This window comes from Vigna unguiculata, chromosome 5, assembly GCF_037176805.1.
Source record: "Vigna unguiculata cultivar grain cowpea cultivar isolate G323 ecotype 2 chromosome 5, ASM3717680v1, whole genome shotgun sequence".
Taxonomy (NCBI): Eukaryota; Viridiplantae; Streptophyta; class Magnoliopsida; order Fabales; family Fabaceae; genus Vigna; species Vigna unguiculata.
This window is the reverse complement of record NC_140796.1, coordinates 8986371-9013405: the sequence shown is the minus strand read 5'-3', so window position 1 is coordinate 9013405 and position 27035 is coordinate 8986371. Positions and strand designations below refer to the sequence as shown.

The window sequence follows — 27035 nt, the reverse complement described above, 5'->3', positions numbered from 1 at the left end:
TTCTTTTTTCTTTTGCTTTGCGCACCCCCATCCAACTTTCTATGATTCAGATCCTCGTATTCTTTTGTATTTTATGCAATATGAACATGCTTTATCAATCCATTCTACAACCTTGATTACATAAATAAGGCTTATCAAATCCAATTCCACCCATTGCGAAATGAGGACTATTGGTCAACATATACATGTCCTAATTTCATTCCAGACCCGCAAACTAGGCGCAAGGCTTCCGGACGACCTACAATAACTAGGATCCATAACGAAATGGATCAACCCATTACGGATAAACCAAAAAAATGCTCTTATTGTCGCACTAAGGGTCATCATAAGGGACAATGTCCATTTCGCCAATAATTTGTTCATTTTTATTTTCAATTAATTTACTTTTTAATGTTTTTTTCTTCTTTCTTCAATGTCAAAATTAAGACAATTTTTATGACATTAACATATCTTATGCGTTCATCCACTATAATTTCAAATAGTTTATTCTCTAATGGACGAAAAAACTCTATAAAATTATTACAAATTATTATGATTGTCTTTGTATCCAATTCGAATTTAATCAACTTTTTTTACAAAAAAAAAATTAGTACCGTAATCGATTACAATTGTAATCGATTACATTTAAACCAGAAATAATGCACTCATTCTCTAATCAATTACAGTTTGTCCATAATTGATTACATTAAACCAAAAATACTACAACGCATGCAATAATCAATTAAATCACAGTGTAATCGATTACATAGAGAAAAACGTTCCTCCTACACGATTTCAATATATAACCACTTAAAAGCATGTTCATATTGCATAAAATACAAAAGAATACGAGGATCCAGAATCGTAGAAAGCTGGATGGAGGGTGCGCAAAGCAGAAAAAAAAAAAGAAAAAAGGTGAAAACATGCACCCCTGACACATTTTCTCTTAAAAACGTCACACCCTAAGACATTTTCTTCTTGAAAACGTCATGCCCCCCCCATGATTTCGTTATTAAAATCGTCCACTCCCACACGATTTCATCCTTTGACCAGATTTGACCTAAGAACGCATGGTGGTATAACGATTTCTTCATCAGAAAACGTTCATTCCTCACACGTTTTGTCTATAATGGTAATTTTTTTAAAAAAATGCCTACTACCATAATTTACCCAACTGGATTGCCTATCAGTGAAAAAAAAAAAACCAAAAAATTAGTTAGTCAAACTTAATATAAGTATTGAACAATTAGAAGTTTGATAATACACGTATACATTGTAATTTCTTTATCATTCTAAACACATTTCTAATGCAAATTTTGTGTAAAATTAGATAAGAAGTTTTAGAACTTATCTCCAAGAATTTAAAATTAGTGAACTTGTGGAATGAATGTTTGGATTAAGTTAAAAATATGTATAGTTTTGAGTCATTGAATTTACTTCAGATCATGAAATCCAACTTTGATGAACTTTGTCTCAATCAAATAATTTAAGTTTAATTTAGTAGTTTTACACGCTTCTAAAATTTAAAATCATAATTATTGAAAAATTTGAATCAAACGATGTTTATATTCTTAGTTTGAATAAATAAAAATACACTTTAACTAAACACATGCAAATTCCTTAAAATTTAGAATCTAATTATTGAAATATTTGAAGCAAACAATGTTTATATTCTTAGTTTGAATAAATAAAAATACACTTTAACTAAACACACGCAAATTCCTTAAAAAATAGTACTTAATTGATGGTTTTTTTTACTTAAGAGTACTTAATATAAGTATTGAACAATTAGAAGTTTGAAAATAGACGTATACATTGTAATTTCTTTATCATTCTAAACATATTCCTTAAAAAATAGTACCTAATTGATGGTTTTTTTAATTAAGAGTACTTAATATAAGTATTGAACAATTAGAAGTTTGAAAATAGACATATACGTTGTAATTTTTTTATTATTCTAAACACATTTCTAATGCAAATTTTGTGTAAAAATAGATAAGAAGTTTTAGAACTTATCTCCAAGAATTTACAATTAGTGAACTTGTGGAATGAATGTTTGGATTGAGTTAAAAATACATATAGTTTTGAGTCATTGAATTTACTTTAGATCATGAAATCTAATTTTGATGAACCTTTGTCTCGATCAAATAATTTAAGTTTAATTTAGTAGTTTTACACGCTTCTAAAACTTAGAATCATAATTATTGAAAAATTTGAATCAAACATGTTTATATTCTTAGTCTGAATAAATAAAAAATACACTTTAACTAAACACACGCAAATTCCTTAAAAAATAGTACTTAATTGATGGTTTTTTTACTTAAGAGTGTACCCGCGCAACCATCTTTTCCTTAAGAATTGTCTACCAAGGATCGAACTCATGATCTTGACTTTTGATACTAATTGTTAGCAGGATCGAGCACTTACCACTAGACCAAAAACTATTTAGTAAAATAAGTAGTCACTAAACAATGGAGAGTCATCTTGCTCTTTTTTCCTAATTGTTTTAGAAGATTCTTCAACCATATCATCTACTTTGCTTCTTTATGGTGTTTGATTTAGTTCTACATAATTTAGGAGTGTGAGGAGTGTGAAATATGGTTCTCTATTTTGCTATATAAGAGACCCTTTGTAAAACTTGATACACACCAAAATAAAAATACTTCTTAGTGTAATTGTGAACATAAGTATACACATTATCCACCGAATCACGTTAAATTATTCGTATCTTATTTTTTCTCTCTTTTATTCTTTCTTTTATTGCTTTGTTCCTAACCCAATAACCCATGATACCCAATAACCCATGATGGGTGTGATTCCTAAACAAATTCACCCCACCCCTAACAATTAGGCTTTCTAAAAGTTTTTCAAAATTTGTAGCAAATATCTTCAAACACGTTTATGTTCTTTTACCAATTGAAAGACAATTCTAAAATTAATTGAGTGTTACTAAATGGTGGTTAATATAATATACTCTTTGGGTGTCACTAAATAATTACCAATATAGTATACTCTTCGCAATTTATATTTATTCCTTAAAACATATAAAATAAATAAATTCTTTAAACTTAAGTACCTCGTTCAAGGATCTCGACAAGACTTTATTATTTATTTGAATCTCACTTATTAGGTTTCCCTATATTTGGTGTTGAGAAACGGATAAATAGTACAATTTCTAAGAATCCTCTTGCTCCATCAACAACAAAAATTAAACTTAATCTACCTTCTATAATGTCTCATTTAAAGACTTTTCTTTTTTTTCTATGAATTTTCAATGTTTTTCTAAATTTTCTAGTATCATGTTACTTATATTCCTGATAAGACATATGATAGAAATGACAATGAATCACGATAAGCATAGATAGTATCTATTAACTACTTGTTCTTTTAAGAAAATTCATTTTGTTACTTATAAAAATAATATTTGTATATATTTTTTCATATTTACCGATATTTATAGGTAGTTGTAAATAATTTTTATTTCTTAATTTCAACTAAAACTATTTAAAAATAATCTTTTAAAATATAAATTCAAATAAAGTGGCGAACCATGACCTTTGCACGAAGCAACTGTAGTCGATATTCTAAAAGAAGGTAACCGGAGGTATGATGCTAAAAAAGAAAATTTTAAATAGGACATTACAAAATAAAATAAAGATATACTTTATGGCTTAAGAAAAATAGAAAAATTAAAGTAATAACATACGCTTTTTATTTCATTATTATCCTTGAAAAAGTAAGTTTTATATTCAACGTGATATTGAAAGGTCAAGAAGTATTTGTTTACCAATATTATCAATGATCATGTATTGTGAGTTGTGTAATGAATATATCCAACTGTCACAGCAGATAAAATTCAAAAAAGAAAAAAAAAATCATGTAACGAATATATCTATCATCATTTCTTATACTTTTCTTTTATGTAATAAAAGTAAAGTTTTATATACTCTAAAATAAACTTTGAAATATTTATTGTATATAATCTGTTTCTAAGACGAGCAGGACCTCTAGTAGTTAGGTGCCATTTCATTGTTTAAATTTGGTTTAAATATTTTTTTTTTCAATTTAATCTTTTAATTTTAGAAATATATAAATTTAATTTTTTTAATCTTATTAATTTTTTGATATTTTAAATATACTGTATTTTATTATAATATTTAATTTATTTTATTCCACATTTTTTTAATATTAATTGAAAAACATGTTTAAAATATTAAATAAATTTAATAAATTTGATTAAAAAAAATAAATGTATATATTTCTAAAATCGAATAATTAAATTAGATAAAAGTTAAAAAAATTAATTTTCAGCTAAAATTAATGAAAAAAAATATATTTAATTTAAATTTGATGTGATGGGTAAAGTTAAAAATAGTTTTTGCATTTATTTAGTTTTTGTTTTGGAGTGTTAGATAGAAGACACGAAGAGTATATTTAATGAATGAGGTGGGTTGAGTAGAGTGTTGGTGAGTGCATGATGAATTGAATTTGAATTGAGATTTTGAGGCAGAGAGAGTGCAGGAAAGTGGCAGAAAGCTGTGGAAATTACCCAAAACTTTGCAGACACCATTTGATGTGTCCAATGGATTCACCACATACGTGTCACTCTACATGCTCCTTCCTTTTTCTACCCCTACTCTTTCTCTTACACCCTCAAATTCATAATCAATTTTAAATCACCCCAAATTACTTACAATAAATACGTTTATCAAATATTCAAATACAAATTCTGAATTTTGGTTTTGGAATAACCCAGTTTATTTATTTATTTATTTAACCCTAGTTTTTTTTAGTTGTAGAAGGTGAGCATTAACTTCACTATCCCACTAGCAAGAGTTATATTCTTCTTCTCACTGGTGATTTGGTGTATGCAAAAGTTGATGATGAGTTCAGAGGAAAGTAATGAGAGAAGAAAAGGTTCAAGGAAAAGAAGGGATGATTCTGATTCTGTCACAGTCACAGAGAAAGAGAGCATGGTGAAAGGTAAGAAGAAGATGAAGCAGAACTCCGACAATGAAATTCATGTGTTAATGTCTTCGGATGCAGAATATTGTTACTACATGTTAGAGGCCATGCCTCAGCCAGGACCTACATGGTCCACACCAGGTCCTTGTGTGTTACCTGAGACAACACCAACACCATCACCATCACCACCATTTGAAGATACCCAAGATTCTTCATGCACTTGGTGGCTCAAATTTCTTGAAGGCTTTGATGAAAATTTAACCATAGGGAAAATGGATCCACCATTTGAGGAAAATGTTGTGACGGAAAATTGCAAGGGATTTGGCTATGAATCACCTCTTGTGGATGCAATAGATCTTAGTTACTGTTGTCCAGATGATTGGTTGCTGATTCCGACAATGGACCAGGATTTTGGAGACTTGCTAATGCCATAGCAAATTCCTGTTTTTTTTTTTTTTTTTTTTCTTTTCTGGTTGGTGTTTTGACAGTTTATTGCAGCAGGTTTGAATTTAAATGTATGGTTTTTTGAAAAGGAAAATGTTTATAAAATGTTGTGTAAGTTGTATAGTTTTTTTTTCTCCATTGTGTTCCGACATATATTTGTTCATTTCATTGTATGAGTTTGCAGTTGTTATCACAAATTTCATTTTCCAACCAACACAGAGCTTCATTTGCTCTCTTTGCACTTCAAATTTGTGGAGATGGAATGAGTTTGTTGTGGTAAGATCTTGAACTTTCTTATCATGTGTTTCAAAATATCATAGGTGATTTCATTTTCGTTTCCACATTCTATTTATTTGTAAGTAAATTTTCTGTGAGTGGGGCCATTTAGTTTTGTGGGATTATAGCTTGGAATTTATGTAATAATAAAGTGCATATTAGAAAAAAGAAAAAAACAAAGTAGGCCAAATAGTTAGGTCTAACTGAAAAAAAAATGGGAACTTTAATTTCAGCAAGTGAATTTTGATTAGACCCATTTAAGTGAATTTAATTAGTTCAAATACACTTAAACTAGGAACAGTTTATAAATGGATAAATCAGTCCACCGTTTAAATAACAATAATGATTCCAATGTATTAAAAAATTATATTATTTTATTAAAATACATACATATGTACATGTATTGAATATCAAATCACTATATAATTTAATTTTCTTTATTGAATTAATTTTAAAATTAAGTATTTTATGTTTTTTAAAAATAGGTTGGTGTAGTTTAGGGTGGTTTAAAATAAGTAGAGTTGACCAATTTTTTATATTTGACCTTTGGGATTGTTTTGGGCGGTTAGCCCTTGCCAGCTCTACAGACAATATCTTCATAGGATTCGGGTTTTGTTACTTCGATAGATTTTGTAAATTGTTTTATTTTAGGTAAATAAATTTTCATTCTAACATTGACGAGGAGAAAGAGAAGAGAAAGAGAAGATAAACATCGCTTAATAAAAAAAATATAAAGGGATATAAAATCAATAGTAAATCCCTTTTTACTTTAAAATTAATAAATCAAAAATTTCAAAGTAATAAAAGCAATAATTGTGAACTTCATTTACAATGTCTTCATTTATTATATATGCTTTATTTTGTGTGATAGTGTCTATGGATATAGACATGTCATTGAGCTTCATATCAACATTATATGGTTTAATTGATTAGATTGGTTCTTAATTCTCGTCCATCAGATTTAGAAGCATTGTTGTTATGTCATAAACTATATGGATGAGATGAGAGAAGAGATTTTATAAAGAATGGTAACTTATTTTTTATCAAAATTATATATAAAAAGTAGATTAATATCCCACGCCATGATTAAAAGAATAATCGTATATAACCCAATTATAATTGCAATTTGTTTTAATTTTGGTACAAATTTAAATATGTGCATTGCTTTAAACGTGGTAATGAGTAATATTGACTTTTAAATTAGGTATAGAAATAAAAATGAGTGATCTATATTCATTTTGTACAATTTTGAAACCGATCTTATTCAAAATTATTGAAACATCCCTTTACTTTGTAGACAATCTAAAACATTTGTTTTCAATAATGTTTTTATTCAAAGAATTACTTTTCATTTCTCTCTTGATTATTCTACTTGTTAAGTTTTCTCAAATAACTCAAAGTACTTTCTTTTTTATTACAAAAATCAAATCATAATACGATGAAATAATGATATTTTATAAAGATAATTAGAATTTTTTGTTACTTATACTTATCCAAATCCATAATATTTTATTTTAAACTATAAATCAATCGTTTCATTACTTATTTTGAAAAGAGAAATTCAATTGAAAAATATAAATATTTTAGAGATTTAATAAAATAATTTTTTATAAAAGTTATATTAAAAAATAATCAAATTGAAGATGTTAGTGTTTAATAAAATATAAATTAAAAAAATAAAAAAATATTTTATTAAAAATATGAGAACGAGTTCATTTACATAAATAAAACATGTTTGAACATGATTATATATAAAGAAAAAATACAGACAACAAAACATAATAACAAAAAAATATAATACAAGATCTAACATAAACATAAAAATGAGATATTTCATTATAACATAAACAACAAAGTATTACATAATATTACAGAGACAATATAATAGAAACATCAAAACAAAGTAACAATAATGTTATCTCATTGACATCAACATCAAACTATACTGACTCAACTTTCAATAACAAATTTTCTTAATAAAATATTTAAATTTATAATAAATTTAAAACTTAAGTAAGAAAATTGAATAATATTATTGCTATACAAATCTTGGACGCCATATTATAATACAATATTAAAAATAAAATATTTAGCAAATTGCATCCAATTAGTAGATGTAAATTTTTTATTAAATGTATTTATGAAATGCTGCTCAAAATTTCCATTTTAATGATAAAGTCACTCTCTAAGTTTAAGTAAGATATTATAAAAGGTTAATTATGTTTTTCATCTCTCAAGTATTGTGCGGTGCAATTTTGTTTTTAGTCTTTCAACTAACGTTTGCTCCAATTTGGTTTCTCATGTTTTGAAACGATTGAAAATAGTCTCATTTTTGGACGTCGTTAGTTGTGTTTGACACCTGACAAACGGATTGCCACATATGGATCCCGTTTTAAGCTGTGTAATGAATTTTATGTTTAAGCATGTGTTAATTAAAGATGAAGACAATTAAATAAAACGAAATTGGACAAAACATAAAATTTATTACACAGCTTAAAACGAGATCCATACGTGACAATCCGTTCGTTTGCTAGGTGTTAAACACAACTAACGACGTCCAAAAATGAGGATTATTTCTAATCGTTTCAAAATATAAGGGACCAAATTAGAACAAACATTAGTTGGAGAACTAAAAACAAAATCGCACAATACTTAAGGGACGAAAAACATAATTAATTCTATTATAAAAGTATATATGTATTTTATAAAATAAATCAAATTACTTCCAAAATAATTTTAATTATATATTCTAAATGTATAATTAAATTAATTAATGCAATTGTAAATCATATATGATTAAAATGACCACATGATATATTAATTATACTCGAATTATTATTACCCAATTAAACTAATTAATACAAACTACTTTATTTACATTTTTTTAATAATATTTTTACTTTTACTGGTAAAATTATGTAATAATAATACTGATAAACATAATATGGTTCACACTTGTTTCATTCTTCAATTGTTATTTTTCAACAATAAAGCATAAAGCTTATCATATATATTTTAATTAAAACCCACACCTGCTTAAATAATCTATGCAAACAGGTCTATTAGTTAGGCTACTACATGTGCCCAATTCACTTCAATGTTAGGTCTAACAGTGATTTAGTTTATACAATTAATATCAATTCATATTTATAAAAATCATATTCATATATTCACATTTAAAATTATCATATAAAATATTTATTTGCATATACCTAATATATATTGTAAACTTTCAAATATCACTACAATATTAACATTAAAACAATCACTATCGTACATAATTTCACTAATCATATTAACAAAAGTTATACTTATTTACAAAATATCTAAATTCCATCTCAATCAAAATAATAATAAATTCATATTTTATTTTTCTATTTGTAATATTCATTAAAAAAAAATCCACAAACAATATCTAGATCTTACCAAATAAACTTAAAAAGCCACATGTTAAACGATAAAAGTGTTTCTTTGTTGGAGCTAACACAAGTGGGCTATGATGAAAGAAAATTTCATCATGCATCCTAAATTCCAAATGCATCAATTCAAGTTCATAGCACTTTTAGATTAAACCTAAACTAAACATTTGAAGAAAATGATGACAAACCAAACTTTAGTAGTTTCATATTGGGATATATCGGTCATTTCAAAGGTGCAAACTTTAACCACAACTTTAGGAGCTAATCCACACCCTCCAATCCCCATATCATAAATCAATCAATCTCAACCATCTATGCATTATTGAACCAATACCAAGGGACACCTATAAAATGTGACACAACACACAACCAAGCCTTCCATAACACAACTAGTGCAACCATTTCCTAAAACACAATCCTAGGACCATACATTAATTTCACAACATGGATGATGATGTTGTGATGCAAGAGAATCATCAAAAGATGGAAGTGCAAAACAAGGCCATAGTTGAAATTCTATACAAGTCACTATGGGGACAAGGGACAATGGAAAATGTCACCAAATTGCTAGCAAGTGACCTTGAGTGGTGGTTCCATGGTCCTCCTCATTGCCACCACATGATGAAGGTGCTCACCGGAGAGACAGATCACATCAAAGGCTTCCGGTTCGAGCCGAGGCGGGTCGCCGCCGTTGGTGGCGACCACGTGATCGCGGAGGGGTGGGAGGGCAAGGCCTATTGGGTGCACGTTTGGACACTAAAAAATGGCCTCATAACTCAATTTAGAGAGTACTTCAACACATGGCTTGTGGTGAGGAATTTGACGCAACCAAGTTGGGAAGATAACAAAGATAGCATCATGTTTTGGCAAAGCCAGGCTCGTGATCTCTATCAAAGGTCACTTCCAGGAATTGTACTAGCCATTTAGCCACAGCAACACTTCATGGTTGTGGTTAATTGGAAGTTGGTTAGGGACATTATAATGTGTAATGTACCATAAAGTGGCCCTACGGATTAAACACATATGTTGTTCTACTTAGCAACAGATTTTGTATTATATTTGGCTTGTGGACCTCATCCACTGTTCCATAACATGATTATCAAGTTGAAAGGGAAAAGAGTGAATAAGAGGGCCAAGAAAAAAAGTTGTGAAAAAAGTCTGTGAAATCATGTGTATAATATTAAATGTTCATGTTGCACTCATTATTGGTTTTGCTGAAGACTCATTATATTTGAAGTATGAGTTGTCTACATAAGAAACGTTGCAAAATCAGGTGAAATGATGATATCCTGAAGAGAGAAATCCAAAAATGAAACTTGATGATGGTACTAAAATCGTGGTAGGTATAGAGAGTTGGACACATATTTAATATAATTGTTGTGTTATTTCTTGTGTAACATTTATTTTACAGTAGTGTTGGGAAATCAATCTGCATATGATGATGCAGTTGCAGAAATGAATTCAGTTTTCTTTACGTTCTTACAGATTATTTATTCTATTTTCATTGTGATTGGTAATTGCCACTCCTTTTTAATCTTTCCTTTGATCACTCACCATTGTTAAAGAAAAAATCACTGACTTTTTGGAATTTTATCTGTCTTTTAAAGTAATCATAGTAACGAATTATGGCCTTTTCTACTCTTCCTATGTCAAGTGCTAAAATGGAGTAAACTCTTATTTTGGTAGTTGAAGTTGTGAAACATTATTTTTTTAATAAAATAAATGAAAAAACACATTATTGTATAGATGACAATCTCAACATGGTTAGCATCTCCATCTAAACTTAAAAGTTTAAATTTATCTCTAAAAATATAGGATTGAGAAATTTTGAAATATATTATATACCAATTTTGTTCTTGAATTTTCAGTCCAAAAGTGTTGCATGTGGCATCAATTATCTCGTGACGGGGGTCAAGTGGGTCGGATCATAATCGAATCGTGGTGTTTGAACTTTTACACTCTTAAGTAAAAAGAGTTGTTTCCTGACTATTAACTATAACTTTTGACCAAGTGATAAGCGCTTGATCCAACAATTGGTATCAGAGTCAGATTCACAAGTCGGCCAGTTTCAATTTAAAAAGTTTGAACAAGAGTCCTAGAGACAAATTTCCATTGCTCTTCTGTAGCACCATATGCATTACATTTAACTCATGAGAATTGAGAAGGAATAAAAGTACCATAATAGTGATACTTAGAATGGTAGTTTGTATCTCACTAAATTTGCTTGATTAGCTTTTTGAGAAAGCACTAGACTGATCCAAAAGAGGATTTTCAACTGAATTTGTATGATGTAAGCAAGTCAATCCCATAATACTGGACAATTTATAAGTCTTTCAAATTGCAAAAATGTTAACAAGTCTCATCTTTTCAAATATTTCATTTAAATATCTAAATTTAAATAACAAGTCTCACTTTACTACTCTAGGAACTAAAGTGATAGTTTAATTGTTAAAATATAATTATGGTCTCCCAGAAAAAAATTCTATAAATTTTTCACAAGGTAATTTTGTTACAAAAAAAAAAGTTATTATTGAAATATCTTTTACCCTACATTCCTTTTAAGAGGTGTAAATAAATGATAATTACTTCTGCATCAATGGAATGAGGTGAAGGACAGAGCCACAATATTAAGCTCATGCATGGGTCTTTCCCTGATTGAGAATTCTTATTTTATAAATTTAACTTAATAAAGGAAATACTAATATCACTATCAGTTTGTTTAACTATTCAAGAAAAAGATAGTGAATGAAAGTAAAAAATAATTGTTAGAAATATTGAAATAGAATATGTTTATGTAATTTTAAAGATGGTTAATTTTATTTATTTATTTTAAAGATGATTGTCTTTTGAAACGAAAAAAAGTTGTTATAAAGAAAAATAATTAGATGTTGTATTTGACTTTCTCCTTCAGGTGATTCAATTGATGCAATAGTAATTATCACTTACCAATGTATTATAATGGAGCCATAGGAAAATATTCTGGATAAGGTGGCTTGAATACAATATTGCTATATTTTGTCTTTACAATTATATGTTCAATAACACAAAGTCTACATTGTATGAGGAGGCAGAAATACTCCATTATTATGTTTTCAAATCAGCTAATCCGAAATTATGATTAACAAAGCTAGTGAGTATAGATTTAAAGTTATAAAACATAAATTGTCTCCAAAATCAGTTTAAGAATCTGATTGCATGTGAAGACATAATTGAAAGGGACGCAACAAAAGTAAATAATAAAGTTTGACAAAATAAAGTTGCTGATACGAAAATATGAATGTTACATCTACTGCCACGAAATAACTTCACGTGATAACAGCATTTGATGAAACAATGTAAACATTCGATTTACATGGACCTTTCAGATGCCAAATCAAGAAGCTTACGGAAGAACTCATGGGGATACAATGGTGGTTGTTCAGCTAGTGCCTGTGATATGTATAGAATGATAGTCAGAATCATAAAACTGGAATGTAGCGTTTGTTCGATTGGTGCTGTGTCTTTTTACATGAATAAAGGTGTTTTAATTTTTTTATATAACCTTATTTTAGTCTTATTTTTATTTAACTATTTGGTAGAAAGCTTCCTTTTGCTCTCTACACTTGAAAAGTAAGCTTTCATTTTATTTGCTTCAAGTTCATGTCATTTAGCCTTTGTGATATGCCAACTGCTTTTAAATGCAGCGTAGAATAAATTATCCCTTAATTCAACCTCTACGTGATGAAATCATATACTTGGGGAGTTCCTGGACAGAGATGAAAATACACACAAATGATCATGGAAAAAAAGTAGTTATCGTAGCCAGAATTTACCTGATGAATCAGAACAGTGGAAGGTGTCATTCCAGGAACAGTATTTACCTCTATAATCAAAACCTACAAAATTGAAAGTTATCCAGGAATAAGATGATGACAAGTCATTGAAACACAATTCCTGCATGAGAAGACTAAATACTAAGTTATTTCTTTGATTTAGTGAATGAAGATGACATTCTATTAAGCATAGACCCTCTCAATAGACGCTATGCTCTTAAACAAGATGTGTTGTTGGCATAACAGTTGATCAGTATATTTGAGCTGAAAATAGGGGAAAGTTTAATAAATAAAGTTTATTATAGGAATATTAATGAAGCCATATTCTAAATCCAAGAATGGATACTTTACAATATATATATATATATATATATATATATATATATATATATATATATATATATATATATATATATATATATATATATATATATATATATATAGCTCTTTTAAGCATTCTAAAAACCTTGAAATACATTGTGAAGTACTCTTCATGCAAGTCTTGTATTGGGCGATGCTTGTTTATGAAGATAGAAAATAGAAGGTATGAAACAAAACATAAGAGAATGACAATAGAGGGTTAGAATTCAACAAACCTCTCCACTGTCAACATTTACAAATGCATCTATTCGTGAAAATCCTTCCAATTGTAGAGTATTTGCAATGAGTTCAATGTGCTGTTTACACCTCTTCAAAGCATCCTCACTATACAGAGAAGACAAAGACAATTAACATTCAAAATCGATTAAAAGAAACCTATACAATAAGAAATAGGTACGTCAGCATCATTGCACAGTGAAGAAACAATGACTTGTTAACCTTTCTCTACATAATAATACATGATGGAGCATGACACGGATCTAACTAAATACAAATCAGGAAATCTGCACTGCATTCGATAAAAAGATTTGAGACTGGAAAAAATGTCAATCATAGACATCAGAAAGCATCGTCCTTAATTGCAAAAGAGGATGGATTTACATTACCAAACAATCTAATTCAACAGACCCGCACCCTTCCAACTTCAACCGATCAATATATAAAAAGGAAATTGAGGAACAATAATTAATGCTAGGGTAGAAAATGTCAACCCCGTAACATAACTTGCAAATTAACAAACTGTCAATAGAATAATCAAGCCTTAATGACATTCTTATCACCACAACACAATAAGCTATGCCCTTATCAAATCTTGGATTCCAAATTTCAAATGCTCTTAAGAATGATGAAGCAATAAATCTCAGTAAAAGACACACGAGATTAAGAGGCACAAAGAAGGCTCTGCCATTGGGGTGTGAAATTTATTTAGAATACCTCATAATTGACAAGGGAGGCGGAGTCAGATTGATGCCAGTCCCACCTGCCAATATACAAGTATATGAAAAAAATGAACTATGGTGAACAACTGCAGTATAGGAAAAAGTACTAGGAATAAGATAGATAAGAGTCATTCACATATAGCCCCCATCGTCAAGGCAGTTACAACTTCCTCGTACATTTATTCCTTTTTTCTTTTGTCTACTAATCAATAGTAGCATCCTCATAACCTTTATGCTTAGCTTGGATTAGCTTATTGTGCATTTAGAATTAAAAATCACGGCCAATTAAGATCTATCTTCTTTTGATGAGAACTGAACTATAATTAATTATGCTCGAAGCATTTCTTCATTTCATATTCCCAGCTTGAAAATCATGAGGGTCCCCATCAATTTCAAAGATGGATCCAAGAAGCATAAACCATGCTACTTGTGGGTGGTAAGAAATTACTTTTTATACATTATCACTACAATTTTAAAATCTTTCACGGATAGCTAGTAACAATAAGAGATTATTTTTTACATTAAGTAACCAAGCACACAATCCCCAATTTTCACCTAAAAAATTTCTAACTCGGATATTTGATCTTCTTTAACTTGAAACATCTTAACTGAAAAACCTTTGATTCTGGAAACTTAAGTGTGGGGTTTTCTTCATAGAAATCTTAAACTTCACAACTCCAGTGTTCTGTTGGAGTACAAGGACACAAATTTCTATCTCTATACTATAGTTTCTAAGTCTTGCAATTCACCTTCTATAAAACTGATTAATTTTAAATTCTAGATCATTCTATGATGGAGACCAACCTTGGAACTTCTCCTCTAGTGACAAAATATCACCAGATTCCTTGACAGTTACACTAGGACTTAGCGAGTGCATTGATCCACGTTTTCCTATGACGCCAACTGTTATTTCCACCCATCTGCTGTTCCCTTTCCACGTAAGGCCACTACCAGTGGCATTCTCAAATTTGGTTGTCACAAGTATTTCATCTGTCTCTATGAAAGGTTCAAAGATTACGTGCTCTGGAGGAGGGTTTGGCATCTCAATCATACCATGTGCCTGTACATTTAATAAAAAAGGTGAAGACCTAATGTAATGCAGTGATGCTACTGGTATGTTATACTATGAATAGACACAGCAATATTATAAATACTTATTACCGCAATGACATTACACATTAGTACCATTTTTTCGGCAAATGCTTTTTTTTCCCTGTCTCTCTCATATACAGCATCAGAGCTACACTACTAATATGCACTGAACATTCCTCAACAAGTGAGATCGTGATGATTACATGATTTTATTACTTATGCATACCTTTGATAAGCTATTTGGAGTAATTCTTAGTAGACAGTCCTCCAGAGCTTTGACATATATTGCAAGGTCCTGGGAACAGCTGTATGAAAATAGAATTAGCTAGTTGTAAAACATAATTCATTAAATCCTATGACAACCTTTAATCACTGATATCATTCACAAGAGATACTAACAAGTAATAAATCTACCATAGTCTAGCAACCCCAGTTGAGCATCCATCTTTTGCTGGTTTGACACATAATGTTTGGCACTGCAGCTTCGAGGTGAGGTCATGCCATGTATCATTTATGGACTTATTAAAGAGATCAGCTTTTTGTCTGACATCCTTGTTTATGGTAAGAACTCCCGAATTTGCAAGCTTTTAAGATCAGGATATTATATTAGAATGTAAAATATGAAAAACATGTCAAATTGTTGAAAATACTAGACTTAAATTTCAATGATTTTTCTTAAAGTTAAAAGGGATTGTATCTTACAATTGACAATAATTATACCAATTAATTTTAAATTTGGTATAATTGCCCATAAATATTTAACATCCCATAATCCCTACACTAACATTCATAATAGTAGAAATTCTAAATTATAGTAATGTAAGAGGAAATTGAGAAAAGAAATGTAAGAGGAGTGCTCTTTATCTTCCACAGAAAAAATATTCATATTCAAATTTGGGTCACGTACATGTTTTAAAGCCACCGAAGTTGCAACTTTGTCCATGCAAATCTTTGATGCCATTGCACCAGGACCTTCAACAAAAGATAAAAGAGAACAGAAGAAAATAAATATTAAAAGAAAAAATAAATAAACATGATTAGTGGATACCATTATACCAAATAGTCTCACATATTAGGTGCACGGTATAAACAAACCTGAGTAGGGCACTCCTTCAGCATCTAACAAAGATTGAAGTGTACCATCTTCTCCAATACCTCCATGCACTATAAGAAACAAGGAGTAAAACATTACATAAATAATCAATTTCTCAAGCTTGCATTTCCTTCCGTGAAAGTTTATCTATACATTCAAATAGTCAAACAACTGTTAGAAGAATATGCCATATTCTGGCAAGTATCACTATTAAACAAAGAGGGGGTCAGAGAACACACTCCTTAACAAACTGTTATTAGTTATAATTTATTGAAAACTACAAAATCCTGAGAGGTTCATTGAATAAGACTGGACCTACAAAGTTGTGATTTCCAATAGATTTGAACAAATAGGAGAGGGTGTTAGAATGAGCTAGACGAGTGTCTTTCTAACATTTCTCTTACAAAGTGTTTGGTTGGAGGGAAATTGAAGGAAAATGAAGAAGAGGGGAAGGGAGGAGTTTTTTTAAACCCTTCTTGTGAGGTTCAAACTTTAGGAGTGGAGGGGAAAGAAGGGGAGCCAAATACCTTTTCATCCAATTTGTGCCCCCGTCCAATATTGGGAGGATTTGGATTGGAGGGGAGAAGACTTAAAACATTTCAGGTGCATCCTATTTATCTTTTAAAGTCCAAAATTAATAGGTTATTGGTTCTAAATTATGATTTTATCATGAAGAGCACAGGAAACCATCTACTACTATAATGCCTCTAGTAGTGTTAACATCAACTAAATCGTCTACCCTTTGTAATCTCTTTCAGTAAGTATTAAAGAAAAAGGAAGGAATACTGTGTGAAGAAAGAAAAATTCAAGGCAAGACTGGTGGTAAGTGGAGGGAATAGCCTATAATGAAATTTTATCATCTGTGGTAAAACATATTTCAATAAGGATCTTGATGTCAATTGTTAATATGTACAATCAAGAGCTGGAACAATTGGACACTAAAACAAATTTTCGTCATGGTAACTTGGAGGAGACAGTCAACAAGCAGTAACCCAGAGGTTTGCTGAAGGACAAGGAATGTATCTCTTGCATAGATCACTGTATGACTAGAAACAAAGTTTGTGAAAGTGGTAAGAGGTTTGATAATTTTGTGAGGACGACAGGTTCTAGAGGAACAATTATGATAGTTGTATTTACATCTTGAAAAGAGAATAAAGGATTGTGTTGTTCTTACTCTTGTATGTAGGCGATATCCTTATAGCCTGTCGATGTAAAAAGGAGATAAACGAACTCTAAGAAAAATTAGTCCGAATTTGAGATGAAAAATCCTGGTCTTGTAAGGAGGATACATGGGATGGATATACAGAGGAATCATACAGTTGAAGTGCTGTGTCTATCTGAAAAAGGATATTTAAAGAAGATTGTTGAGGGGTTAAGAATGCATGAATCTTAACCTACAAGTACACCTTTGGGCCATTACATGTTATACTCTTTGTAGTATGTTTTTTGATGTGTCCTATTTGCGTAGAACCTTCTATAAATACTGAATATGAAATTATTTTATCATGTATTGTTAGAAACTGACATAGGCAAGCAGATCAAGTAACGGCAGAAAAAATAGATAAGGAAAGTGTATGAGGCAGATGCCAGAGATGTTTGGATGAAAGGGGAGGGGAAGAAGCATATGCTTGAGGATGTGTAAGTTAGACATGTAAGAAAGAGAGATGAGGTAAGTGGGATTCAGTTAGAGAGAGAGTACGGAGTATTTCTGTGAACAAAGGAATGCTCCTTGTGACCAGGAGGAGTGCATAGATGCAAAGCATAGGCAGGGGGTACAATATCAACATTCATTTAGTGTTCCATTTTTCATAATTCATATTAATATTGCTTTTGTGAGTGAAAGTGAGGGAGTACCATTACTGACAAAGGAAATTCAAGTTAAAATTTAACAACTAGAAAACACTTTTTTCTCAATACCTGCAATAAAAACTGTTGCCTGGACTTCCTTGGCTAGCTTGATCCACTGCCTTAAAGAAAATTCCACTGGAAGTTCATCAGCAATATCAAACCCTGTAAACCAATTGTGGTCTTTCAAACCCTGCATAAGCTCATCCATTACTTTCTTCCGTAGGTTAGATGTTATGGCAGCTCGTTCTGGCTCAATTGCTTCCATGCATGCATCCAGTACCTCCTCAGTAGTATGTCGTAGCACAAGAGAATAACTGTACACAGATAATTACAATAAAATTATTTCATTCTAACTACATTATGAAGACGTCAAGTCCATAAATCACAATCAACACAAATGTTACTGATCATGGAAGTGCCTATGTCAAGGTTACTTTACACAGATTGTTGATTCTGGAATGTACCAGTTATTTGATACATTTCTAGATTGCAGTTGCTGATTTTATAACCCTAATGAGAAAAATATAATTTTACTTTCTGGAGCATAATATAGTCTGAGAGAAACCATGAATGCAAATCAGTTCGGGACAGAAGATTGCAACTCTCTGAAAAGGTAGGAACTGTTAGATGGAGGTCCAACAGTAGCTTTTCATTTTTGGCACACTTCCTTGTTCAAGATTTCCTTGGGCTTCAAGAGTCAAATTCCAGTTTTCTCAGTGGTGAATTTTAATTTAATTATGAACAATGGAGATGGAGAAGATCAAATTTCACTATTTGGCCAATGGGTCTTTGATATCATGCTAGTGTCCAACTTTAGAAATTGGTCTTTAAATCTAACTTTTTATAAAACCGACTTATGAGGTATAAGCTCTATTTAAGTCATCTCTCTAGTTGAAGTGGGACTAAAACAACCACCTTTGAGGTCACACTTAAGGCAACTCCCAACAAGGTGGCATCTAAGGCAGATTAGGATGAATGCGTCTAACAACTGTAAAATAAAGTTGTTCTCATATGAATATTCAAAAATCAAGGAAAAATTTGAAGTAGAGGAAAGGAAAAATACTTACGGTAATGACCAAACTGTTCTATTCATTTCGTCATCATCCTTTCCTGCATCAACACTTGTTGGGGAAAGCAAACATGGAGTGACCTCAAGCTGCAAGACCAATTATTTTAGTCTTTTCAGATAGAATGCCATAAGACCTATATATATATATATATATATATATATATATATATATATATATATATATATATCTGAAAATGAGATATTATCTGCTAAAAGAATAAACTAAAATGTCACATTCATGAAAGATTTCACATTCTAAAATAACCCCTACTCCACTTAAAGAGAACGAAGAGAACCTGGATAAGTGTGTTATATCTGTTACATCACATTGCATGATGATTCTAAATGTATGTAAATATGCAATAGCTCAAACAAACTAAGAACAAAAATGACAAACTAATGCTTATACGTTTCTCTCAAAAAGTTGTCAAAATTAAGAACATAAATATTTAAAGATGGATGGCGCACTCAATCTTCTGCAGATGAGTTACCAAAGCATGTACAGTAACTTTAAGGTCTTCCTGATTGTGGACACTTACATCATGGAAGGCTAGCAAATTGAGCCAAACATTTGTACCACTCATAAGAGATACTTGTCGTTCTGATGTGTCACCTCCAAAAATGACAAAAACTTTTCGAGCTCCTTTGTGGTGAGAAAATGAATTGTTAAGTTGTAAGGATTTTGACCTGCTTGGAAGTTGACCTATTATACCACTAACTGATGCAAGATTTGGAAATCTCAAGCAAGCATGATGAATAATGCTTCTGAGGATGTTTGTATGAGAAAACCCAACCTGAATAACATATATAACATTTTCAAGTAGTGAACAATAAGAATTGTCCTTGCATATATAAGAAAAACAAAAAATAATTAATTTTATCATCTGAAAGTGATTTTACTGGTCAGTGCTGTGTTTGCATAACAACATGCTTTCAGTATGTGTAACATTAGATAGATTCGGTATAATCTCCTTAAAAGGAAATAGACAATGTCATGTCACTGAAACACATAAGATTAAAACAACCACAACAACCTCCTTCCTACTAAGTGATCAATGACATGAATCACACAATGCCATTGGACTTTATTACAAACCAAATTCTCAAGGATATTCCCCATAGATACCCTTTTCTAATTGTTTCTAATGTTCTTCGTTGGTCTCCATCTACCTGTATTTATAGGGCTAAAAACCTAGAATGTACTCTCTCACTAGTATTTCCAGTGACCTTCTTGCAACCATGCAAACCATGGTAACTAAATTTGTACATTCTTTTCCTTAACAGGTGTCATAATAATATCTCCTCTTATGCAATCATTTTGAATTTTTGTCATTTTTTTGGTAATCACACATCCGGCTTAACATATTCATTTTTACTACACTCACCTTTCTTTCTCTTATTGCCCATTTAAAGCCCAACATTTCCTATCATAAAGAATAATTGGTTGTATAGCAGTGTGATAGAACTTCCTTTTGAACTTGTTAGGTACTTCACTGTGACCAATAACCTCTAATGCCATTCTTCATATAACACAATGAGATTAAACGGCCAATTCAAAAGATAAACAAAAATTGCTCACAGAAAAATGCAAACCAATTACAGACACATAGTTATGACAGAGATACTTTCGGAAAATATAGGGAATGTGGATATAGAATACAAGCAATGTGATGCAGACACATCCAGAAGTACCTTAGAAGCTTGCTGAAATAGAAAACTGGTTTGTTCCATACCACTGATCTGAAACGTGATGATTTTAACATTCAGCAAACTAGTGAACAATCAACATTAGTAGTAAAACTGCTAAAGATATCCATATTATTCCCAAGGAAGAGAATCATCTCACCAGGTTAATGTCAGTGAATACTATGGAACCTGATTCAGTTCTTCCAAACTCGCTTTCTGAAGATGATGATAACTTGGAACCTGAATTTGGCAAAAACCATCCATCAATTCGAGCAAAGTCTTGCAGGCAAAGCTGCTGAAATAACAGAGATGCTCCTTTGCGAATATTCTCAATGACATCTAAAGGAAACCGTGGTGGAGTGTGATAGGCAACCTGCAAATATATACGCTTCATCTGATTAAGAAAACACTTGCTGAAATTAAATAATAAAAAACTGAAGGAAAAGAAATAAGGTCACTTGGTGCACAATTTTTTAGCTCAGAAAGCATGTGTCATATATCTTGAGTGCATATGAACACATTCACACAACTACTGACCTGTTGGGTTGGAAGGTATTTCCTGCGGTAATTAAATATTGCATCATTCTCTTTCACATCATTTGCCCCACGAAATTGAAGCTCCACCTGTTTCATCTAAATGTTACTACGGAATGTGAAAATTTTATTGGGCAAAAGCCAAAGCAATTTCCACGTACAAATTGCTTGCGTAATTTCCCATAGACATTGGCAGCCACACAATGATTAATTTACAAGCAATCCCAACTATTATCACTAAATTCTGTCGGGAGTTGTCCAGTTTATGGCCTTGAACTGTATACCTTAATAAATCACATTTGCTCAAGTTAAGAATTCCTTTTACTTTCTTCTTCATTTTATACTTCTGAAACGAGAATTTTAGTCGGGTCCAGTTTGATTAATGGAATGAGAAGGAAAGAAGTGAATAATCATTATCTTCAGCATGTCTCATTCAGTACTAAAAAATAATGATCATTCATTCCATTCCAAACCAACATTAGGTAACTGGTACATGAAATTAAATAATACAAAAAAATATATATATTGTTGATTGGAAAAACTAACATTCATTAGGCAGGACAGTTGTGGCAGAATTCAAGACAAGGTAGTAGCAGAGTATACGTTATCATTTTTAGAAAAGACAATGTATAAAGGGAATTCAGATCAATCCAGTTTGAATTGAATGGTCATTCCATTCAAATTTGGAGGGAGTAGTGAAATTCACATTCCCTAAGAAAGTACCATTCTATTCTAAAGTTTTTCAAAGAGTTTTAGTCCATTGAATAAAAGGAACTGATACTTTCTTCTGTCTTATTTTAGATACTCAAAAACAAGTGTGAATATTACAGAATTGAAGTGAATGAACAAGAAATGTCAAGGGAGAAAAGACAAAACATACCTCGGTTGGAAGTAGTACAACAGGAAAGCAATCAGAACCAGATCCTACATCAAGGACAATGGCTGTAAACTCACTCCCTCCTTCAAGAAATATTTCTATCAGCACTTTATTGTCAATTCCCTATCACATTCAAAATCAATTATCAATACCAAAAGTTAACTTATAGAGCATCAACTTACACAGACACCAACTGAAGTTTCATCAAATTTCTCTTAACCCCCCTACCTATTTTACACTGATATTAAACCCCCCTTGATTATATTACACTAACAAGCCCCCTATACATTATAAAAACACCCACTCAAGAAACAAATTAAACCATGTAACCGGACAAGGGGATTGCTCTAAATGTTAAGAAAGTACAGTTGGGTGAAATCTCAAGAGGTTTTAGCATAATTTGGTCTAACATATATTATAAGAGATGTACAGCTTGTTACTCAGATATACTTCTCAATTGGCACTTATAGGAAAAGAAAATAAGAAGGTAAAAGGAACATCTTAATTTTGTTCAAATCAACTTATACACTTCAACTTTTACAGAACCTCTTTTAGCTAACTTCTCCATAAATGAAAAATGCATAAATTAATTTTATCTTACAAAATAATTTTCATTATATTTACATTTCTTCTTCTTCTTCTTCTTCTTATTATTATTATTATAATTATTAAGCAAGTACTTAAGCTTATTCAAACAGGGCCTTAATATATTTCTAGTTAAAATGTATTCCTCCTTAGTTCTTGATTGTTATTCATAGTCAAATATATTTTAACTGAATCTAGATCTTAAATAAAAGTTGTCACATTATAAAAATTTATGCTTGCATTGAAGTGAAAAATTTATTTGAAATACCTCAGACATAATTTCATTGGCTTTTACAAGAGAATCATTAACACCATAAGCAACTCTAACACCAATGCTTGACCCTCCTCTTGTTGGTTTTACCTGAAGCATCAAATTCACAACATTAATAAGCATTAAAAAACTCCCTCACAATGCATTAACTATGAAACTAGAATGACTGAACTAAAATCAAATGCCTTACCACAACTTTCCCCAAGTCAGGGTCCAGCTGGTGCTTTTTAAACCATTCCAATACTTCTGTTTTGTTTGTTTCATACCCCTAATTGACATCATATTATAAAATAGTGTGTAAATAAGAACAGTTGGATGAATAGATTTTAAAGATAGAAAACACTTTAAAAAACAATAAAACATGGACGAAAATTAATACAATAAAAGTATAGTTGAACATTATGAAGCATCCAATTGTTTAACATTTAAAAAACATTTTCTGAGACACATAATTAATTATCATTACAAGGTGAAGCAATAGCCTGTTTAATACACAGTTTGTAATACCTGAACTAAGAAACTGGGTACTGTTATGAATCCATGCTTCCGGAGCTCCAGTGATGCTTTATGCTGACAATAATTTTACGGGAAAATACAAGTCAGAGGAAGAGTAAAAATCAAACTAAGCAACAAAAGATTACAAGAGAGGAAAAGGTTGGAAAATATAAATCTTAGATCTCAACTGTCTGACTGCATTCCAGTTACGATAAACAGAAGGAAAAAAAAAAAAAAGATGTTGGAGAAGAAACATGACAAAATACACATGTCCTATACCTTGTCAAATGCTTGGACACACTCCTTTGATCCCGTGCCAACAAATGGAACATTATATCTTTCCAGCAATTCCTATTAACATTTGGCACAGAAATATCACTGACAAATACACACACTCATCGCAGCCTAAAAGAATTCCAGATATATACGTGTATATATATACTGCACCTGAATGCCACCATCTTCACCAAATTTTCCATGTATAACTGGAAATACTATGTCCACAGCTCTAGCTAGATGCTTTGCTAAGTCAGACAAAGTCTGGAAACTTTGGGCAAGGCTGCAAATTGAAGAAGGGGATATCTTTACTCTCAGGTTCTAAGTGTAAATTATTCCATACAACATTTTATGAGTATTTGATCCATACTTTAAAAGGCATAGTAAGAAGAGGGAATTATTAGTAAAAAATTTATATTTGGGGAACATTTAACCACACGGGTGTGTTGTTAATTATTCCTAAATTGGAGAAACTTTCACCAGAAATTTATTGTAATTTTCCATAATTTCAAAGGGTACACTAACCTTTCAAGTTTAAAATCAAAATCAGCAGGTGTGTTGGAATATACCTGGGAAAGAATATAGAAAGTAGAAGAATGAATGGCTTGAATGGGACAAACCAGACATAACCAAACCAAATGAGAGATCATGGTGATTTCAAGTTAGAGGTGATGATCAGTAAATAGACATTTCACTTATTTGTGTTTACTGGGATTAACCAGGAGTTATATATTATTATTAAACTTAATCAAAGTGATAAGGGAGAATTGAGTAGACTGTTGCTAAAGAAGAACCTAATTCAACTAATATTTTGCCCCATATAGTTGTAGAAAGTGTGACTCGTCTTGCCTTGAGTTTTTTCAGATTTTCTTCTATCCAATTAATCTTATCATAAGTTCAGCCTCATTCGTATCAGAATTCTTCTCAATATACCAATCAGTGTAAGAAAAGCTATAGTTTGACAGAAAGAGAGCTCATGGAGCATATTTTGGGAAAGATGTATCATACTAACCTGAGCTGAGGAAATTGCATACGCATTGAGATTGCAGTCAATGTAATAGCAACTAACGTGTAAATTGTCTCCCTGTCAGACAACAGGAAAATAAATGAGACTGATATATATGAAAGAAATAAGGATACTAAAACAGAAAACAACACCTTCAGCTGCTTTCCAAATTAGCACATACTGTCACAACTCACCTCAACTAAAACAAGCCAAAATAATGAAATGAAAAGACAGTAAACTCAAGTGAAATTTCTCTCACAATTGCAACATAAATATACTTAAATTACCACAGTTTCTTCTTAGTCGCTTTTAAAACACAATATGCAGAGAATATAATTATAACTTCGAAGTAAACTGAAGAAAGAACAATCACAGTAACCAGCTGCATTAGTCTCTGATTCAATAGACAGGAAGAAACACAAGATAGGACAACAAAAATCTAAATGAAGAGCATAATTAACTTGTAAGAGTTTGATTTTTAAATTTAACTGTCCAAGGTTTAATAAATCAATTTAATTATGATGAAAAAGGTCATAGGACCAAGGTTTCTTCAAAAATCTGTCCGCAACTACAGTTTCAACGTCAAGGTCTCTCAATGACCAGAATAGTTGACTTTTATAATAACTAGTTCAAAAGCCATATTTAAGGTGATTTCTATTTGGTTAACACCTATAATTGTACAATGGTTGACTTTTGCTGTAATTTCTTCAAAAATAATAATTAAGGTAATTCTAATTGATCAATGCTTATATAATATTATGATTATTAACTTTTATAGGCAATTACTTTTTAACCGTGATAACTAAGCTAAGGTGTTCGACTTTAGTTGGACCTTGAGGTATCCAGTGAACTTCGGTCCTCTGACCCAATTATGGTATTAATCTTTGGTGCGAGCCTTAATCTGGCTTAAATCCCTGGTCCCTCTCCGAGGAAGTACTTTCTGATAATCGAATTGTAGTTCTCTGATAAGCTTAAACCAAAATTAAACTGTAACAGAATTCCGAAGAATCTGTACCTGCAGGTGATCAAGGAGTGATCGAGCCGAATTGAGGGAAATCCCACGCTCAGCGGAAGGACCACCGCATATGAGACCAACCTTCAACACCTTTCCCTTCTCCGCCGCCTTCTCCATCACTCCGCCGTCAACAACGGCCACCTCGTGGTTGGAGCAGAAGAGGTTGACAGAGTTAGCAGGCGAGGAGGAGAGCGAGCGAGAAAGGAAGAGCGTGCGGCGGCGGAGAAGCGAAGGAATATTAGAGACTAAAGAGCGTCTCGTTAGAGTGAAGTGAGTGTGAATTTGTGTTGAACTCAACATTTTATGCTACAATGGAAGGCATGGTGCCTCCCAACACCATGAGTTCAAGCACAAGAGTGCTTGCATCTTGCAAGTGCCCGTGTGGCCGGCAAGCCAAAATTATAATATTCAAAAACAAAATTTTAACATAAGCATCAGATTCTTATGTGTAATAAATAATTTCGTTAAATTTTAACTAAATAAAATCTTAAATACCTATAATTATTGATTTACTCGTCTAATTGTTTTGGTTTGGTTCATTTTAATTTTTCTTTTCAATTTAATTTTTCAATTATTTATAAAGGTTTAATTTGATGTTCTCGTTAATTGAAGTTAACACTTTGTCCGTACATATCACACACAATTTGTGAAATTTTCAATTTTTTTAATTCTTATATTTAAAAAAAATATATATAAATGGTCATATGTTAAGCTATCGTCGTACGACGTGACAGGTTACTGTCGTGTCATATGGTAATTGTCGTAGTTGTTTTCAATGTACTCCTCTCTATAAATGTTTGGTTCAATTTAGTTCTCCTATTATTTAAAACGATCTAATTTTGTCCTTATTTGAGACCAACTAAATAAATAAGTTTAATTACAACTTATATATACATTTAAAATAATTTTTTTGAATTTATACATCAAAGCACTATACCTAAATATTCAAATTATTTTATTTTATACAAGTATAA

The 27035-nt window shown here is 31.1% G+C and overlaps 3 protein-coding genes across 4 annotated transcripts; 2 read left to right on the top strand and 1 right to left on the bottom strand.

The window, feature by feature from the left end:
- Positions 1 to 4448: 4448 nt before the first annotated feature.
- Positions 4449 to 5521, top strand: LOC146886041 (uncharacterized). Its single transcript, XM_085672862.1, has one exon. The coding sequence runs from the start codon at positions 4848 to 4850 to the stop codon at positions 5376 to 5378; it is 531 nt and encodes a 176-aa protein (XP_085528988.1). The 5' UTR covers positions 4449 to 4847; the 3' UTR covers positions 5379 to 5521.
- Positions 5522 to 9452: 3931 nt separating this feature from the next.
- On the top strand, positions 9453 to 10567 carry LOC114182979 (senescence associated gene 20-like). The gene has a single exon (XM_028069789.2). The coding sequence runs from the start codon at positions 9528 to 9530 to the stop codon at positions 10008 to 10010; it is 483 nt and encodes a 160-aa protein (XP_027925590.2). The 5' UTR covers positions 9453 to 9527; the 3' UTR covers positions 10011 to 10567.
- Positions 10568 to 12325: 1758 nt separating this feature from the next.
- On the bottom strand, positions 12326 to 26451 carry LOC114184978 (D-alanine-D-alanine ligase family). Of its 2 annotated transcripts, XM_028072424.2 has the most exons (24): positions 26062 to 26451; positions 25053 to 25124; positions 24566 to 24609; positions 24212 to 24323; positions 24044 to 24115; positions 23777 to 23839; positions 23460 to 23537; positions 23267 to 23359; positions 22417 to 22536; positions 21540 to 21626; positions 21163 to 21375; positions 21009 to 21056; positions 19856 to 20110; positions 19315 to 19403; positions 18317 to 18561; positions 16402 to 16470; positions 16214 to 16278; positions 15721 to 15890; positions 15533 to 15611; positions 15019 to 15274; positions 14210 to 14255; positions 13492 to 13600; positions 12896 to 12958; positions 12326 to 12512 (listed from the first exon to the last, which is right to left on the bottom strand). In XM_028072424.2, the coding sequence occupies exons 1-24, from the start codon at positions 26359 to 26361 to the stop codon at positions 12432 to 12434; spliced, it is 2829 nt and encodes a 942-aa protein (XP_027928225.2). In that variant the 5' UTR covers positions 26362 to 26451; the 3' UTR covers positions 12326 to 12431. The 2 variants fall into 2 exon arrangements, with proteins under 2 accessions (XP_027928225.2, XP_027928226.2); XM_028072425.2 differs by lacking the exon at positions 24566 to 24609 and having other exon boundaries at positions 26062 to 26336.
- Between the last annotated feature and the right edge of the window lie 584 nt (positions 26452 to 27035).

Bases quoted from the DNA above. Each gene is read 5' to 3' on its own strand.
- LOC114184978 (XM_028072424.2), bottom strand. From the start codon at position 26,361: ATGTTGAGTTCAACACAAATTCACACTCACTTCACTCTAACGAGACGC. The intron at 15,891-16,213 runs GTACGTGACCCA...TGATCTTAAAAG, and splicing joins CTTCGGTGGCTTTAAAACAT to CTTGCAAATTCGGGAGTTCT. The intron at 15,275-15,532 runs GTATGCATAAGT...TTAAATGTACAG, and splicing joins CTCCAAATAGCTTATCAAAG to GCACATGGTATGATTGAGAT.
- LOC114182979 (XM_028069789.2), top strand. From the start codon at position 9,528: ATGGATGATGATGTTGTGATGCAAGAGAATCATCAAAAGATGGAAGTG.
- LOC146886041 (XM_085672862.1), top strand. From the start codon at position 4,848: ATGCAAAAGTTGATGATGAGTTCAGAGGAAAGTAATGAGAGAAGAAAA.